The 18,055-nt window shown below is 35.3% G+C and overlaps 1 protein-coding gene across 1 annotated transcript in view; it reads right to left on the reverse strand.

Annotated features, from left to right (window-relative positions):
* Positions 1-18,055, reverse strand: part of USP34 (ubiquitin specific peptidase 34) — a 122,010-nt gene that overhangs the window by 62,424 nt on the left and 41,531 nt on the right. The window contains 17 exon segments of the mRNA XM_009886078.1: positions 4,051-4,198; positions 4,294-4,420; positions 4,851-5,010; positions 5,154-5,253; positions 6,208-6,321; positions 7,205-7,359; positions 8,654-8,736; positions 9,842-9,937; positions 10,780-10,869; positions 11,860-11,987; positions 12,071-12,186; positions 13,963-14,177; positions 14,633-15,249; positions 15,831-15,961; positions 16,361-16,396; positions 16,984-17,113; positions 17,528-17,653. Of these exon segments, the coding sequence (XP_009884380.1) occupies positions 4,051-4,198; positions 4,294-4,420; positions 4,851-5,010; positions 5,154-5,253; positions 6,208-6,321; positions 7,205-7,359; positions 8,654-8,736; positions 9,842-9,937; positions 10,780-10,869; positions 11,860-11,987; positions 12,071-12,186; positions 13,963-14,177; positions 14,633-15,249; positions 15,831-15,961; positions 16,361-16,396; positions 16,984-17,113; positions 17,528-17,653 (2,572 nt within the window).

Raw genomic sequence — 18,055 nt, forward strand, 5'->3', positions numbered from 1 at the left:
CACACCAGTGAAGAGCAGCCTTACACTGCCACTGTACTTCAGCATCGGGATTTCAATGAAACTTCTTTAAAAAAGTCTATTTTTTCCAAAAATCTTGCAGAAATCTTAGGGACTACTCAGAGTTCTATAACCTGAAAATGCTTCAAAAGAGTGTATTACCTGGCTAAGGAACACAGTATTCAAAGACACGAGAGAAAAAAAAAACCAGCAAAAAAGCCTATGTATTTGCAGCAAACTTAACCTCATTCTTTCACTGTCATAAATACATAAACAGTGTAGTGCATGAATTGCCAGCCTGCTTCTTTTGGTAATTACTGACAGTCCATCACCTGCAGTCTGCAGCCAGTGCAGCCAATAAATCCAGGTGATGCTTCACAAAACCATCCAAAATACACAGCCAAGTGCTGACATTTCCAAACCACAGCAATCCAGTGAGATGTACACACACTAACTTCGATGGGACTGCCAGAATAAATGGAAGCATCAGGCAAATATATATGTTCCTCAAATCCTGCCCAAACAAAATTTCTGGGATGGTCTTGTGAAAAAACTGGAGAGACAGTAGCCAACATCTGTCAGTTTACAATACAACCGTGAAGGTTTTATGTGGAATTGGGAATAATCTCACATATCTACCACTGTTCTCATCCTCCTCAGTTGCCTGCTTTGAAACTTACCAGTGCAGTCAGGCAAAATCATTTCAAACAGATAACGGCAGCCCCAACTGGCAATTAAAACCACAGTTGCTTGCTCACCTCCCCACTCCTCCACCCACAAGAAGAGTGGGAAAAAGAGGAGGGGAAAGGGAATAAAAAAACCTGGTGGGTTGAGATAAAGACAATCTAAAAGAAACAGTAACAGAGAAGGAAAAATAACAATAATAAAAGTGACACTGGTCGCTCACACTGCCCAGTGAATTGGCACTGTCCCAAGCAATGATCACTGATTCCCGCCCCCCGGGTAACCCCCATTTATATACTGAGCATGACACCTATAGTATGGAATATTTAATTGGCCATTTCATCATTCTGTCTATGTTTCTAAGGGAAGCTGAAAAAAAGTCCTTGAATAGTATAAACATCACTTAGCAACAACTAAAAACAATAGGTACTATTGACATTCCTCTCAGAGCATTCACTAAACAGAAAATTAACTCCTTCCGAGCTGAAACCAGGACAGCAGGCAAACACATCATCCACCCAAAAAAATACAGAAATCTACCTTCAGCAAATTAGTAACAGATTTCCAAAGAAAGAATACAGAAAAAAAACTGACTGAGAAGCAAATGCAATCTCACATTTCTCTGAGCACTGCAGATTTCAAATGAGCAAGAGATGTTACAATAGATATCGGGACCTCAAAAGAAATATGTGGTAGATGTCTGGTAAATGTAAAATAATAATAATAAAGTTTATTGTAGTCAAAGAGAGTTAAAAGGAACATTTAATAAATGCAAATGCGTCTACTACTTACAGCTACATTCCCAAAGTTTTGGCTTATTGGACATTCCCTTGACAGAAGCACGATGGCAAAAACTTCAGAAATTTACCTGTAACTAATAAATGCTTTAAGGTTCTTTTATTCCATCTCAGAACCTGCAGCTTCACTTTCAACATTACTAGTTACCTCACTTCTATAACAATCTGTTTAACATTAATTTTCAGTGTCTTCATCTTCTCAAACTAAATTTCCTTTTAAGACACCAGGTGTTAGATGTAACTGGTATCACTTCAGGCATACCGTTTGTTCATGAATCCCAACAGCAGTAAAATGAAAGTACCACTTTGCGCAAAGATGCTGGAAATGAAATTGCTATCCACACAGCGGTGAAAAGGCAGGCCAACAGAAGCGCTAAAGGAGGCCAACAGCGTAAGAAAGTGCCAGTCACAGTTAACAACAGATAAAACAAAAAGAAGCAAAAAAGAGAAGTGCAAGTCTAGAATTCTAAGAGCCAAAAGATGATACAAATATTTTGTGATCTTTTTTTTTTGTAAAACTGAAATCCCACCTGAGCAAACAACTAAAAACCAGTTAAGGACAACAAGATTTAGCTCTGTAAGGAAGAGGCAAGAAAAATCTTGTACTCTGACATGATGAGCAAAGAGAATTTAATTTTTACTGGAATTTGATAAATTCTGTTCAGATTTCTCCCTCAGTTGATAAAATAATAGCCATTTTAGGTTCTTACCCAGGAATTGGTTTTTAACTAATACAGGTATATTAGAATGGACACAGTAAAAGGTCACTGGGACAGAGGTGTGCACTATGTACCTTACAGTATGTATCTTGTGATGCAGAATGATTTTTTTTAAAGTGTAAACAGTCAACATTGAACCATAATTCAGAGATCTTTGTGACCAACTAAATGTTATTAGAAAGTCCTTTAAAAAAAAACCCTACAGAACAGTCCCCAAAATAGGGTATGAATGAGTAAAACTACAGGTTTTAACTGCAAGTCCCAGTTTCAGTCCTATCTTCTGAAATTTAGCAGTTGAAAAGCAAAAATAATGTGACTAGATTATTCCAAACTCATGGTGGCATGCCCGAAACAATGCAAAGAGACTTCTTCAGGAGTTTGGTTAATAATAGGTTTAGCCATTTAGAGGATTTTATGCATCTATCAGCCAACACAGATATCAATTACACGACAAAGCACTTCGAGGCTTAATACAGGTTTTAAACCTAGCAAAGGACCCTGGGTCATTGAATCAACAGATACAAATTTTATGGTTCTCCAGTTTCCCACAGTTATGGAATGTTAATAATTAGTGTAATAAACACAGAAAAAATAAAACAACATCCACAAAAGGTGTATAAAATTACAGATATCAGCACAGACATTCTACAAAACAAAAGACGTTGTACATATGTAACATGACTGAACTGCAGCTGCTGCAAGACCGCAATTCTGAATTTTCTGAATTCAGAAAAATTTCTAAAACAAAAATAAAATTTTCTGCTACATGGCTATACTTGGTGAAAACAAGAGAGTTTCTTCAATAAAACAGTTTCTGATGAGTGGCTGGAAAAGGATTTCACAAAGAAGGTATTTAAGATGTCTAAAACTCAGTCTGCTTTACTGTCAGTGTCTCTCTAACGCATTTTTAAAAGAAGTTGTTAAACCATGAAAAGAGTCAGATTCATGTTTACACATGTACTAATGGTCAGTGGTATTGGAAAAAGATGTTCATGGACGGAATTAGTTCAGATAATATACATTACATGCTAAATCTTGCTCATAATGAGAAAGAAAGAAAACAAGAAAACATCGAGGAGAACATAATTCAGAAAACAGTAACATTTTGAACAGCAACAATCGATAAGAACGCTATCATACATAGCATCAGTAGGACTTAGAAAATACCCTTCTAAAGTATAAAGCAGAAATTTTCATTCACTCCAAAACACATAAAGAACGTGAACAACAACATGATGCAAATTCATCACCCTGTAAGCAAGCAATGACCATCTCAGGAGCAAGGTGACATTCCAAATCAAAGCATCAAAAGAGGATGAATGATCATTTTTGCTACAGGATGATCATAAATTAAAAAGCAGTTGCAGGAGTAAGGAAAATCTTACACCTGACTGGAATACATATATGTAGGGTATAAATTATGAATTTCAATTATGACTTCAAATTCTGAATCAATGGCAGAGCCAGAAATGTATAAATTTCACAAAACATAGAATAAAGTTCTATGTATCAGAGTCTCCAAATTACAGAAAACAACATAATTAATTAAAACAACACTGAGAAGAAAAATAATGAGGGGGAAAGTCTATTAGGACCTGGAGTTTGGCTAGATCTAAAAACCTTCGGCAGATCTACATTTTCTTTGCTATTTCAAAGAAATGGTAACGCTTAAGAAACAATACTATTAATTAAAAGTGAGGGCGATGCTAACTGTAACTACAGCTAGAAGAAAATAAATCATAACGTTTGCTTATTCAGGATACCTGAGGAAGAAAAAGACCATAATCATCTAAGCTCTAAATGGATGAACCCTCGTAAGAGCGAAAAATAGAGGTATGAGAACTAGGACTTACCAGGGAAATCCCCTTTGCGGCTGCTTTGGCCAAACTCCTGAAGCTGAGCTTGTTGATTTATCTGCTCCTTCTGCAAATTTTCATACCAATGGGTAACTTCTGCCCGTAGATCGGCCACCTGATCACTAGGATACATTTCTATAGTCATCTGAAATAAAACACGTATATTATTTTTCAAAGTGCACAGTGGACTTACTGAAATTCAACAATGTAGAACGTACTTGCGAAAAGGCTTTTAACTACCTTGTCAGGAAGTCCAGCTGGCTGACATACAATTCTTAGTGGTAGTGACTGTTTGTCACTCAGGGCTTTCAAGTGACTGCTGATACCAGTGCCTTCAATCTGCCACTGTCTCAGATGATATGCAAACCTTAAGAAGCAGGTAAAAACATTGAAAAAGTATTTTCAACAAAATCTATTTAACACAAATGTTCTATAAACAACGAGAGGAAAGACAAACTTGCACCTTCATTCACTGTTTTTTCAAAATAAGAGGAAGTTATTGATAGTCTCACTATTTTCCAAACACAACTAAAATAACTTTGCAAAAGTTTCTTTGGTGAGGGATGGGGAAACATGAACCACATCCATACTTCTTTATAGAAGGAGAACAGTCAGCTCGTATAACTGTTTAAACCTTATATATCACCTTTCAAAATTATCCACTACTGTCCTCACTTTACACAAAAAACCCCAAGAAATTGTTACTTAAATTAAGAATAACTCATAACTTATTCATGATTACGAGAAGAAGAATGGAAATAAATTCCGTATCCAAGTATGTCACTGGAACCATTTACCTTCTCCTAAAAGCCTCCAGGTGTGTCTTCAGCATTAAGAGTCCTCTTTCAATAATGGTCAGACTTGAATGCGAGTCTTGCTCAAGGTTACTAGAAGCTATCATCAGACTCTCCATACACTTGCTAATAAATTCCTGTTCTTTTTCAAGACCGGTTTTACCTGTAACATCAGTTAAAGTAAATCATATAACCACAACTTTGAGACTATGCATTTTAATACTAAGAATAAAAAAAAGAGAATAACACTAGATAGTCTTTACAATATTTTAACCAAAACCCAAAAATAAAAATGAAAATTCGTACCATTGATATAATAAGAGTTGATATACTGGATAGCTGCTCGACTGACATCACCAGACTGTGCTCTTAAAGCAATACCCCAGAATTGGTCCATGCCACACAACTGTTTTGACAAAAGGAAAAACAAACACACAAACAAAACATTGCCTTATTATTTTACTGGGAGTGATGCTTTTCTGATCTGGATATTTTATCTGCCTCTTGATGAAATTACTAAAAATATCTCCGCTTTTCCTCTGCTTGGGCTCTCATCACTGCACACATCAATTACTAGAAAATCCTAACTTTCACAGAAATATCTTCATACTTCGAAGCATAAGGAGAACTGGTTAAAATTCAAGAGAGTGAATTTTCATTTTTGACAAACAGGAATACTTTTAAATGAAGCCGTAAAACAACAACTCTTATTGGTATTCATTGCAAAAGCAGAATTTAATTAAAAATTGCCTCAAATCAATTCACAGAAAAATATCCTATATACCACTTTATTTCTAAGATAGTTTCTCTGTATAAAAAACCACAGAAGAAAAACTTCTAAAGCACATCATACACAACAGACACATCTTACAACAGATTTCTAGTTACAATTAAATATGCCTAATAAAATGTCATCTGAATCTTACTAAGAAAAGTAAATGTTACAAACCCACTCTTTAAACACAACAGTGACTACAGTTCAGTTATGCTAAGAATATGATAAACTGCACAAAGATACACAGGCAACAGGTGTCATTTTCTTTGTGGTTTCCTATCTCTACCTGTAGAAACAAAAGCCACACATGCTCAAAAGTCATGAGGGAAGGTCAGGATCATTGGCCTCTTTTTATTTCCATTTTAGTCCCACATTTGGAACTTTTGAGTCCTGAGATTCTAGGGCTCTCCTCCAGGCAGGAGTCTGTACAGACCCTACCACTATGGGCTGCGGCATTACCATCTCAAACCAGTAAACAATATACAAGCCAGTAAGTTCTCAAGAGCTACGCTGTTGCAGATACGTAATTTAACTTTCCCCTTCCCTCAGAAAGAAGAAAAAGATGAGCACAGAATCTCGGCTTACCTCTGAGTTTGAGCCACCATCATATGCACTAGTAGCCAATCGAGCCAAATTACATAAATGCTGGAAGAGGTTTAGGCCAGTCATACTAATAGTTTCAGGTTTTAGTTGTGGCATCTAAATAAAATAAATACACTTTAGTATGGAAAAAAAAATCCGTGAGGGAATGGACAGCAATTACAGGATATTTATTGCACTAGCACAGAAAAATGTCATTGTTACTACCAATAATATTTGAATTTAGTAGATCAATTAAAATATATTCTTGCAAGAGATCACACTCTCTGAATTTTATATACAATACAAAAAATCAACTATAATTGGCTTAAACAAATCTCTCTACCACTGATTATGACTGTAACAGTGCAGGGGGAACAAAAATTATTGTAACATTAGCTGCTTAACTTATCAACAGCAGGACAACTTGTTAGCATACATGATGTGTTCGTTCAAAAACTCACACGCTTACAAAGCTAGACAAAAACTGTGTAGCCGTGAAAAAGAACTAGACTACATTAATTATTACACAATCTATCAATTCTGTAATGTCATCTGTTGAAATGGATGGGACCCCTTGCGAAAAGCTCTACTGCTGCATGTTTGTATTTTCAGTGGATATATGGGTGAAACTTATATGGCCCTCCCAAAAAGAAGAAAAGTAATTTTTTAAGTCAGGTGGCTATCTATTATAAAGGAAAGTATACTTATGGGAGGTGCTTTTTTTTTTCCAAGTTGAAATAATGCTACACAGCTTCAGATACAACACACAGGCTATTTGCAAACAGACACTCAAGTAAATACTAGTGCAAAAAGAATTCACGCTAATCCCTTCCTCTCTTCACTCCAAGCAGAGAAAAATCATTGCATGACAAGTGGGACCCTCCCAGAGTACTGAAGACATACATTTCATAGAAACGATTTTGCATTTGTTAAACAGTGCTAATATGGAAAGAAACACTTTTATTAGAATTCATAAGGTTGCGATTAACTCTTCACATACCTTTTCCAAAAAAAGATGTTTGTACGTCTCCATACCCATAGCATGCTGATCTTTACTTCGTACTTGATTTAAAAACCAGTGTAGTGCATCATCGTAACATTCAGAATCTTCTACTAAGCAGTGCCACAGTATGTCCACTTGTTCTAAACTCAACCCTAAAATTTGGGAAGTATTTTTAACTACTCCTTTATAACATCAAATATATAGCAATATGCTACAAACCCAAAAAAATGCATGCAGAAATATCAGAATAGATTTTGTTATACTTTTCCCTTTTAGCCCTGGCAATCAGCTAGTTTTTGGCCATTAGCGCTGTCAGTTGTCACTAAACCAATGAGCAGCATAGCCTGACCTGAGATCTCGTACCAAACAGCAGGTTGTTTCTCAGTTCATAAGTAATTATTGGGCACAGCCTAGAGTCCATCTTTGAGCTGGGTTTTGAGACCGTGGCTGAAAAGAGTGTCTCTCCAACTATTTCACTGTTACTCCTTTCAAGAAAACTGTACGTTTATTTTCTTAGTTGACATATAAACATCTGCGATCCAAACAAATTTCTTTAAAAAGAATTGTGGCTATCCTATCAACAACAGCAAAATACAGTGTCACGATTTTTTTTTTTCTCTTGGCTACAGATTTTCTCATTCCTTCCTATACTCTACTCTAATGACCAAAACGACAAGGCATGCATTGTATGCCAACTTTGACTATCTATAATGAGACTACCCAAATGACTCCTCCCTTCAGTCCTTTTAACAAATGACCTCAATATACAGTCAACTGAAAGTCTGTATAGAGCTGATGCTGAGACAACACTGAAGGCTATTAGTTTACAAGGGCTTAAGAAGAGAGCAGCCAAAACAATTTACGGAAGGGAAAGACACCAAGGGTTACTAAAACCACAGAAAATTGCGTTTAACTTCAAATTCCATCAGCCACATCAAAAGATTGCTATTTTCAACCTTTTAGACTGAAAAGATTTCAGCCTCTGTATAGATCAACCATCATACAGAATACCACTTTTGCAAAAGACCCTACAGGGAATGTAAACCCATTTCTGACAGTATTAAAATATAAAGAAGTATTCCTGTTTGGTATCACAACTTATTTACAGTGCACTCCAGTAAAAGATCTCTGGGAACATTATGGACATGAACCAAAACCCACAAATACAGAATATATTATCTTCATTTCAGTAATTACTACAATCCTAACACCTAGAGAAACTGAAGCACAGAGAATGTAACAATTTGCTTTCACAGAACTGCAATAGAATCTAAACTCCAATGTTGGCTCTGTGCTTTTGTCAAAAAACCTTCTTTTGAAACACTATCAGATTATTTAAAACTGTATCTGTTTAAAATACATTTATTTAAGCTGACATTGATAATTAAGAACTACATGAGCCTTACTGTGAGGTGCTTCTCTGATAATGTAACCTCAAATACTTACGGAAATGATCTGGTGATCCTAGAGTTGAAAATACACAAGTCAGGAATTGAAGACGAACCTGAACTTCTGCACTGTGGCTGTATCTAAAATTTAAATTTGTATAAAAACAGACGTTTATTTGTTTATTGTCACAACTTTCTTCCCCGCTCACACATGTGCCTCTTAAGAAATAATTCTTTTTTTACAAGTTTATTTCTGAACTTTTATTTCAGTATATAGTTTATAGTCCAGTGGTACACATTACAGAACCACACCAAACAAGTGGAATGACACACCAGTCATTACTAAATAAGGTACTTTTTTGTTGTTTTTTGGGGGAATGTAAGTGGGGTTTTTTGGCATACAGTCCAATTCAAGTGCACCATTTTGCCATTACCACCTTGCAAGGTTTTTCTCTAACTTGTAAAATGCTGGTATTTCTAGTCTGAATTTCTGATTCCAGCTGATGCACACTTTCAATAAAAATATCTTCATAACTTAAATGAAAATATTAACTTTATTTCTATTTATAATGTAGAAGCTTAACAGTCAAAGGAGTAGAACAACGTATCGTTTTGCCTGAATTTAAAGCATGTCACCCCACTTTCAGACAGCTTTTGAAGTAATTTCTCACAAGAGCAATATCCAATATAAAGGTGTATGATGAAGTAAAAATTTGACCCATAAATAGCAACGTTTTTCAATTGTGGATGCCCATGTTTACATACTGACTTTGACATCTGTCAAAACCCGAATAGTCTATTCCTCTGGGATTGGGAAGCTAGAAATTGTGTATATACATCTAATTTTAATCATACAGATTGGAAAGTGCAGATGAATGTGTTCAACAGAAAAAACCTACTGCAAAGGTTAATGATAACAGATTTTAAAATGAAACTATTTGAACAGTTTTATGACATGAAATCGCTTTAAACTGGTTTGAATATATGAAATCTTCATGTTTTATTTGTAAACAAATATTCAACATAACGTGTAACAAAAATGACAGGAGAGTAGTTGCATAGGTCTTTTTGAAGAAAAGGAAGCTATTTAAAATTTTATTGTTTTTACAGACCTTTGTCTCCCTAAGCATGTAATGTTCCTACAGAAAGTATTTACTTAGAAAAACACATCAGAAGCACCAGAAGCAAAGCAGAAAAGATACATTTAAAAACATAAAATACCACTCAAAGTCAGTTGTGTACTTACAATGCATGTTTATGTCGTCCTTCCCTGACTGCCTGAATGTAGTGTACCAAATTATCAAAGAAAAGTTTCATCATATTAAGTTCCTTTTCTGCCCACCTGTGTCAATTTAAAGGGCAAAAAGTATTACAGTTTGCTTAAAAAGATCTGAAAAACTACAGAAATTAGACACCTATTAAAGGAAAGTTGCGTACACATAAAACCAAAGTAAACATTCAATTTTCCATCTACCATGAATTCAGGAGTATTTTCCAGTACTCTCTTCTTCCTTGTCATCCATAAGGCTCCACAATGTTGTTATTTTCAGACACAGGACTGAAAGAACCTTTTGAGAACCTTTTCCTAAAGGCCCTCATTCAGAAAAAGTCTAAGCCAAAACTCAGAACTGGGCATATATTTAGATGTCACATCAAAAAGGTAAAGAGAAATTGCTGATAATCACTGTAATCTTTCCCAGAAGTTCCAGTAGTCAGTTCTCTATAGTTAGATCAGCTAGTTATATAGTTTGTTATAGTATGGAATGCTATACTATATAACTTCACATTTCAAAGGTTTTCTTATAAACCAATTTTTTTTTACTGAGAAGCATTTGATATACAATCAGAACAGAATGACGTAACATCAAGTTATTGCAACCATTTACAGTACACCGTTACTGGAGGTCTAGTACTCTCTGCAAGTCCTTTGGGACTTAAAGGGGGGAGCATTTAAAAAAAAAAGGTAAATCAGTCTTCACCTCAGTTATGACAGTATTGTGTATTATGAAGAAATCTAGGCCTGAGTGATTAGACAAGCTCATACAACTCAGCCAGACAACACACAGGTGACAACCTTAGGTCATTATTAATTTGGACCACAGTATAGGAGCAAGCCTTGCAGCAGTCCCCTAAATGTCATCACTTCTCTTGGTTTAGTCTGTTCGGGAAGAGGGGTCTACTTACATTGTTATCCAGTGTGTATCATAACTGCTCCCAAATTGTTGAAACGTACCAAATAGCTTTGGAAGAAGACGAAGTGAAACTACTACTGATCTAAAGGAGAAAGAGAGAAATGATGACTATATATGATTGCATGTAATACCTTGGACACACAGCTGTTGGACAAGTATAAAAATAAAACAGCATACATTTTTCTTATTAAAATTGTTTAGATTTCAAATGAGAATGACTTATTTTTGAGTTTCATAATGCTTAGCTTTTGAAATTTCTGCAAAATGAGTATGTTTTTTCTACAAACAGATGACACAGCAGAAATAAATCTGCCTCAAACACAAAAGACAAGCAGGTGTGTATTGTAAAACAACTATCTAGGAAAACTCAAGTAGTGCATAAACTGCATATAACTGAACTTTAATATCAGAGATAAGTATCTTCACATTTCTTTTATTAATTAGCACAACTCAGTATACTTGTAACTCATCTCACAAATACAATTCTTGGCAAAAAGGTAACATAACACCGCAGGTTATGTCCAGCAGTTGATCGGTTGCATCAACAAAATAAATTCTGCTTTTGCCAGTCTTCAAACTGTACCATGTCACAGCTTTGGCTGGTATTAAAGCAAGTTATCTGAGGTCAAGGTATTACTTCTACCTCCAGCTGCTTCTTCACAGAAATTAGACCCAGGAGCAGACTTGGTGGAAAAGAACGCATCTGTTCCTCAGCCACTTGCATATAAAATCTAAATATTCAGTTCAAAATGCTTATACTAAGGCAGCTGACCTTGCACTCAACTGACTAAGATGTGGGCCCGATTTTACCAACTGGTAGGAAGGCAGTAACCTCTGGCAGAAGGGAGAAAGGACAAATGCAACAAGATGAGAAATTCAGAATACTGATAGAGTTGAAAAATGGAACATCAGATACATCCATAACACCTTGAAAACTACTTTTACACTTTTGCTTTTGTCTGGTTTAACTTGCGTTCCTGTAAAGTTAAATAATTGTTATAGTCAACTCGGATTTCCTGTATGTTGCAAAAATAGATAAACGTAAAAACACATAATTTATGATTTAAGTTACCTGTTGTTTGCTAAATTTTCTAAGCAGCCTTCAATAAATCTCATTCGAATTTGTCTGTCAGTGAACCAGCACACTAAAGAACAGAGCAGCTTCTCTGCTTCATTTATTAACCCTTCAGAGAGATGAATCTACAGCAAGTAGAAAGAAAGGTCACTGAATAGTATATATTTATTTTCTTTTAAAAAATATTATTTTCTGGTATTCAACTTACTGCATCTTCATCCTGGACCAGATCCCACAAAAGGGTATTTCCTTTCTTACAAACATTATCCAAATTAATGTCCGTCACCGCATTGCTATTATATTGATGTTTATGAACTGCTGGTCCTGAACAAAATATAAAGACCATTATAAATAATAATAAATATTTGAATAAATAGAAGGAACTATCTAATCTGAACATTATTCTCTAAGTGCATGAACAACAACATGCTTTATTTGTAAACTTGGCTATTTTAAAGCGAATACCACAACAGTGTAATTGCAGCCTTTTTCCACATATGGGTTCTTAAAAGAAGACAAAACATTATGACCATACAAGAAGTCCACAGGACAGTTAAGCCAATATTTACACTGGTTTTGGCTAATGGCAAGGTGTAATACAAACAGCACTTATGAATTGCAGATCCAGGTGCCATTCCTTTTTAATTTAATTAGATTTAATTCACGGTATAATTAAAATATTTAAGTCTTTCTGCAGTGTTGTGGTCCAAAGGGTGGTATCTTGATAACTACCATGGTTGGAAAGCAAGAAAGAAGCACATTTCAATAAATTCCTCTCATGCTACATGATCTCCTACACCTAACTAAAAAAAAGAAAAAAAAACACCACTGTTTTTTAGATACGCTAGAGTATAAAAGTGCATGATTTCAGAAACTCATCATGTTTTCATAACAACTGATAGACATTTTTCTTCTTCTGTGTGGTCACAGCTGGCACCATTCATTTATCTACTATTTGATACTATTTTCATGTAACAGCAAAGTCAAGTAGAAAATTTAGATTGCACGCAGAACACTAATTATTTGCACGTGCAAAACTAGGGGTGTAAAAAATAATCTGCACTGAAGGCCCCATGCTCAAACAGTAATTTGGATCTTCAGTAAGATATGTAATATCTATGGAAAATACTGAAAAAATATGCTGATTTACAGCATGCTTTAACTACAAAGTTTAGTAGTTTATTCAACTCTGTAGTGTACAAAATAAATTTTTCCCGATTTTCAATGTCAGGCTGAAATTATAATTCAGTTCCACATAACAAGAAATGTTAAGCCTAAAGGAAAAAAAAAAAAAGAGACCTCTTCAACTGTGTTTCAGGAAAAGACATGTACTGGTTTTACTGTCTGTCAGAAGATAGCGAACTTGGTTCTGTCAGATCAGTGAAGAAAAAAGTCAAACCTTCGCTAACCATACCCTCCATTATATTTGAAAGAAGGGTAAAGCAGAAAATAAAGCTACCACAACAGCATATGGAAAGGTGATATAATTCTTGAGAAGTGTCTTAGTAGCATCTTAAATTGCGCCTTGAAGTAAACTAGAAGATTTGGCAGTGTAAGATGAAATAGCGTAAAATGCCCTTTAAGGCAAGCTCACTAAGACATCAAGTTATATTTTAACTCATTTTTCCAAAATTATCCTCTGCACAGCCCATTATGGTTAATTCATTTAAGATGACAAATGTACAGAATCACAATAAGATCCACCCACCTGAAGAAAAATTGGATAAGGTTTCAGAGAGAAAAAAAATAATCTTGCACTTCGGTACCACATTTCTCTTTACTGTATTAACTGACTAGAAAAAAATCCACATTTGCTGGGCTCTTCAGTGCCTTTATTTGTTTTAACTTGCATTAAAAGCTCCAGTAGAAATGGGGGAAAAAAAATTTTAAAAAGGTAAACACAGCTACATCTAATGTGATACAAAAATTAATCTCTTGGAAAAACACTAAAATCTTAGTAGTCACCATGATTTCTTTGGGCAATTACACATGTATGGTTAAAATAATTTGATTATTTTAATTACTGGAGACTAATTCAAAATGACAGCGAATTGAATACAATGTTCTTCTCTTTTTCTGTTTTCTTTTTATCACTCTTACCTTGACTAAGATGTTCATGATAGATGGAGGCAAGGTTAGGAAGATGCTGCTGAAGATGAGATGTTAGCTCAGCATGTGAATTAATCTGTACAAGCTCTTCTTCACAGCCAGACTCTTCCCCATCAAAATCAGCCATATTTTTCTCTGATTTTGCACTGACTTGGGAACTACTGCAACTGACATCATCTGCACTTAGCATATCATCAACCATATGCCTGTAAAAGAAGAATATTAGAATGGACAATATCAAAGAGAACATTGTTTATAGCAGACTAGAAGTGCGTATACATCTCCCTAAAGCTAAAGTCAGGATGAATCATCTGTCTGAACAGCAGACCTTCACATGAATTTGAAAAAAGAATTAGAGATAAATTGAAGGTCTCACTATCATGACGATTGTGTTGACTTCTTTAATGTTAAGTAAATACACCATTTTCCGAAACAATTTTAACATTTTGTTATTCAATACAAAAACTTTACAAAAAACTTTAATCGGATGTTAACAAAACAGAGTACTGTGTAACTATCTGCGATAACTATCTTCTCTGTTAGACAAAATTATCCAGAACTATAGCAATATGTCCATATAAATTTCTGCCCAAACCGAGTATTTTGATACCGCTTTTATTTCTGTTATAGAAGGAATCAGAAGAAATGTCAAGCTACGTACCCGTCATGGTGATGGTGGTGGTGGTGGTGGTGGTGGTGATGCTGTGGCCCAATGAACTGCCTACAGTTAAATAACTCATTTCCAATAGTTTCCCCAAGGAAGTCCCCTGTGTGAGTTATACAAGAATCTTGAGACCCTTGCGAAATGTGAGCAGTGCTCATTTCCCCTGTCATATCATGCTCTGCATCCTCAGCATGAGAACAAGCATCTAGCATTCTAATTCGATTATCTACCGGTGTCACAGAGTCAGTGTTAAAAACATGGTCCTTTCCTGCCCCATTATTTGCACCACTCCTCTCCGACGCCCCCTGTGAATCTCCCAGACAAATGCCTGTTTGTGATTCCAGTTTCCTGCTTCGTAGATCTGTGCTCCTACTGCTCTTCTGAGGATTATGACTCCTATCTTCTTCCTCTTCATCGTCCTCCTCTTTGAGAGCTTCGATATCTGCAATGTCTTCAGACTGCACCTCGCTGCCAGGGCTTCCAGCAGACTGGCTTGCGTGACTGGAGTTGGCCTCATTACTGGATCCATCACTGTGGCCACTGCTACTACCGGGACCGCTACTGCCATCCTCACCACTGTTGGCTGTCTCATCAGAGCTTCCTTGCATGGATTCCTGAAATTATTGTTATTTTTTTTTTAAGGTTGATGGAAAAATAAAAACGCCACTGCAAATACATAATCAACATTGTCATCATTGAAACACCATTCTTCATGTATGAGGAAATGTGTCAAATCTGTAAGTTTTCATTCATTCTTTCTCAATTTGGTTCCCAAAGACAAAATGCTCTGAGCAAGATTCAGATTCAGTAATTTAATTATTGCATTACCTTACTCATAACAAGGTACATGTGCAGGCTTTGCACATACACGGAGTGACAGTGTGACACATGAACAATATGCCATGCATTCCCTTACTAAGAGATTAATCTTACTGAAATACAATTTAAATGCAGGAGTCCATTTGTTTGAAGTGTCTTCTTGGAGGACACTTGTTCATAGGCAAGGTATAATATATTCCATGTAAACTGCACAGAACATAAGCAAAGATTCTAGCTATCCACTATCCTGCTGCAGGGAAGCATACGTGCTATATACCTGTTCAGGTTCTGAAGCGATTACAGAAAAAAAATATTTTGATAGCTAATAATAGGCAACTCAGTAACAAAATTCAGAGATTAAGATTTTCACTCTTACCTCTGTATCTGAAAGTCGCTGCTGTACATGTTTCGTTCTGTTAATAAGCTGTTCCTCCATTTCAATATCACTGCCTCCACTCTGATGGGTGTCACTGTTGTCACTACTTTGAGGACTTGCTGCTGGTGACCCTAGTTGAAAATCACATTTCCCAGTTACTCTGTGATATCTATCAATTGGAATGTAACAGCATTACATAGATCTGCCTCAAATGTTGAATTGAACAGCATTCTTCCTGCAAACAGTTGAACAAGGACATAACTCAAAAAATTCATATACCTAAACACTTAAAATTCTTTTTAGCACACTGAGCATTTTACAACAAAATTTGTATTCTGATGTCTCTTCTTGCCAGTATATAGCACAGATACATGAATTTCCTAGATTCTACATGAAATCTAACTTTCATTTGACTTCTCATAGAAAAACATAATTTAAACTTTTACTAGTTCTGTTCAAATTCGATAGCTGTAGAAAAACACTAGTATCAAACATATCAGATTGTGGTGTACTTCTAAAACTATACTTACAAGGCGAAGGGGCTGCTCTTCTGAGCTCCTCTTCTTCTGAAGGAAAAAAGCAGGATGGAAAAATAAGTGACTAAAAATCTTTTTGTCAGCATATAGTTGTCCATGATTCATAAAAATCAGCAGTAGGAAAAGAAATGGAAACTACAGTAAAATGGCTTGGCACCACCTTTAGTAATGACTGTGGGGAAATACACAGTCAAGCAAAAAAAACCAAAACCCCAGAAATAGCATGTGATATCAAAAATTAGGTAAAAATCAGAAAAACTTTTGTAAGATTTCATGTAGCTATGTCAGTTACAGATGTTCAGCAGAAAAAAAAATAGTTAACTGATGAGTTATGGACCATCCTCTGAATTAAAAAAAAAAAAGAAAGAAAAAAAAAGAAAATACATACTACTTTAGATAAACAAACAGAATTGATCCGAAATAAAAAGCTTTCCAAATGTGCTCACAAAGTTTTAATGCTTTCATCTTTATCCTCAACTTCTGCTTGAAAAATATGCCAACGTGACACTTAAAAATAGTTTAAGTAAAAAGTTCTATACATCCTTTTTGTCCAAAGTCATCAAGGAGACTATGAAAATTTAAAAATTAGCTGCTAGATCTATTGGAAAAACACATACCTTTTTTGTTTCCCATGGGTAGATTGGTACTCAGTAAAGATGCGAAAGAGCTTTGTTTTGACAGCTGAGCCTTAGCTGCTAGTGCATTGTTCCACAGTGCTTTTATAAGCATTGATGCCAGATACAAGGTCTATAAACAAAACGAGATAAGAGTGCCATTAAGAAGCAGTAAGTTTTGTATGCAAAGATCCACTGTTAATCTTTCGATATGCCAATACTACAGTTCACCAAAATGAACTAATTAAAATTAATGAATACACAAAATAATGTTGTGCGAAACACTTTTTAACTTCAGACACGAAGGTAAAATCTTCTATCATTGGGGTTCTGCAGTCTTCAAAAATCTCTGAAAAAAGATTGTAATTCAAAAGCCAGAAAAGGCCTACTGGAAGACACCTCACTTTACTCTTCGAGTCTCCGCTCTTACACATTAGTGAATATCTCTTTTACGTGCATTCCTTTAGAAGACAAATCCATAATGCTTGTTTAATACATAACATAATTTCTTTTCTCATTACAGCGATGTTGTTCACCTTGTCTTTACCTGTTCAGTGTGAGCACTTGGATGAAGAGTTGAGACTAGATTAAGAAGATGTCTAAGTGGGACAGGGTCCAAGTTTTTGATCAAAGAAGGAAACAAGTCATGTATGTAACGACTGCAATGCTTTAGCTACAAAGTACAAACAAACAGAGAAGATAAGAGGAACAGCAAAATAAACTTATTTTAAAAATTCAAAGATTCATAAAATTGCAGCAATTAAACAACATCTTTGCACAAATTCTCAGGAAGCACTTGTTCAATAATTCCGAACTACATCAGACTTGCAATTTTGACTAAACTTACTCTTTATATTGTAAAGCATGTAAAGTTCAGTGAAATCAAATGTTACATCTTCCTTAGTTTTAGTTGTAAGAGATTTGGTGAAAAGAAGAACTGGAAGTTTACTTTGCATTTTAACTTAAATATAACTACTAAAATATTAGTGTACGTGCTAAATCCCAAGGAAAATAATATTTGCAATGATTACCTTATTAGCAGAGGTAAATACAAATAAAAACATTACAGATTAAC

This window comes from Charadrius vociferus, unplaced genomic scaffold (assembly GCF_000708025.1).
Source record: "Charadrius vociferus isolate BGI_N301 unplaced genomic scaffold, ASM70802v2 scaffold455, whole genome shotgun sequence".
Taxonomy (NCBI): domain Eukaryota; kingdom Metazoa; phylum Chordata; class Aves; order Charadriiformes; family Charadriidae; genus Charadrius; species Charadrius vociferus.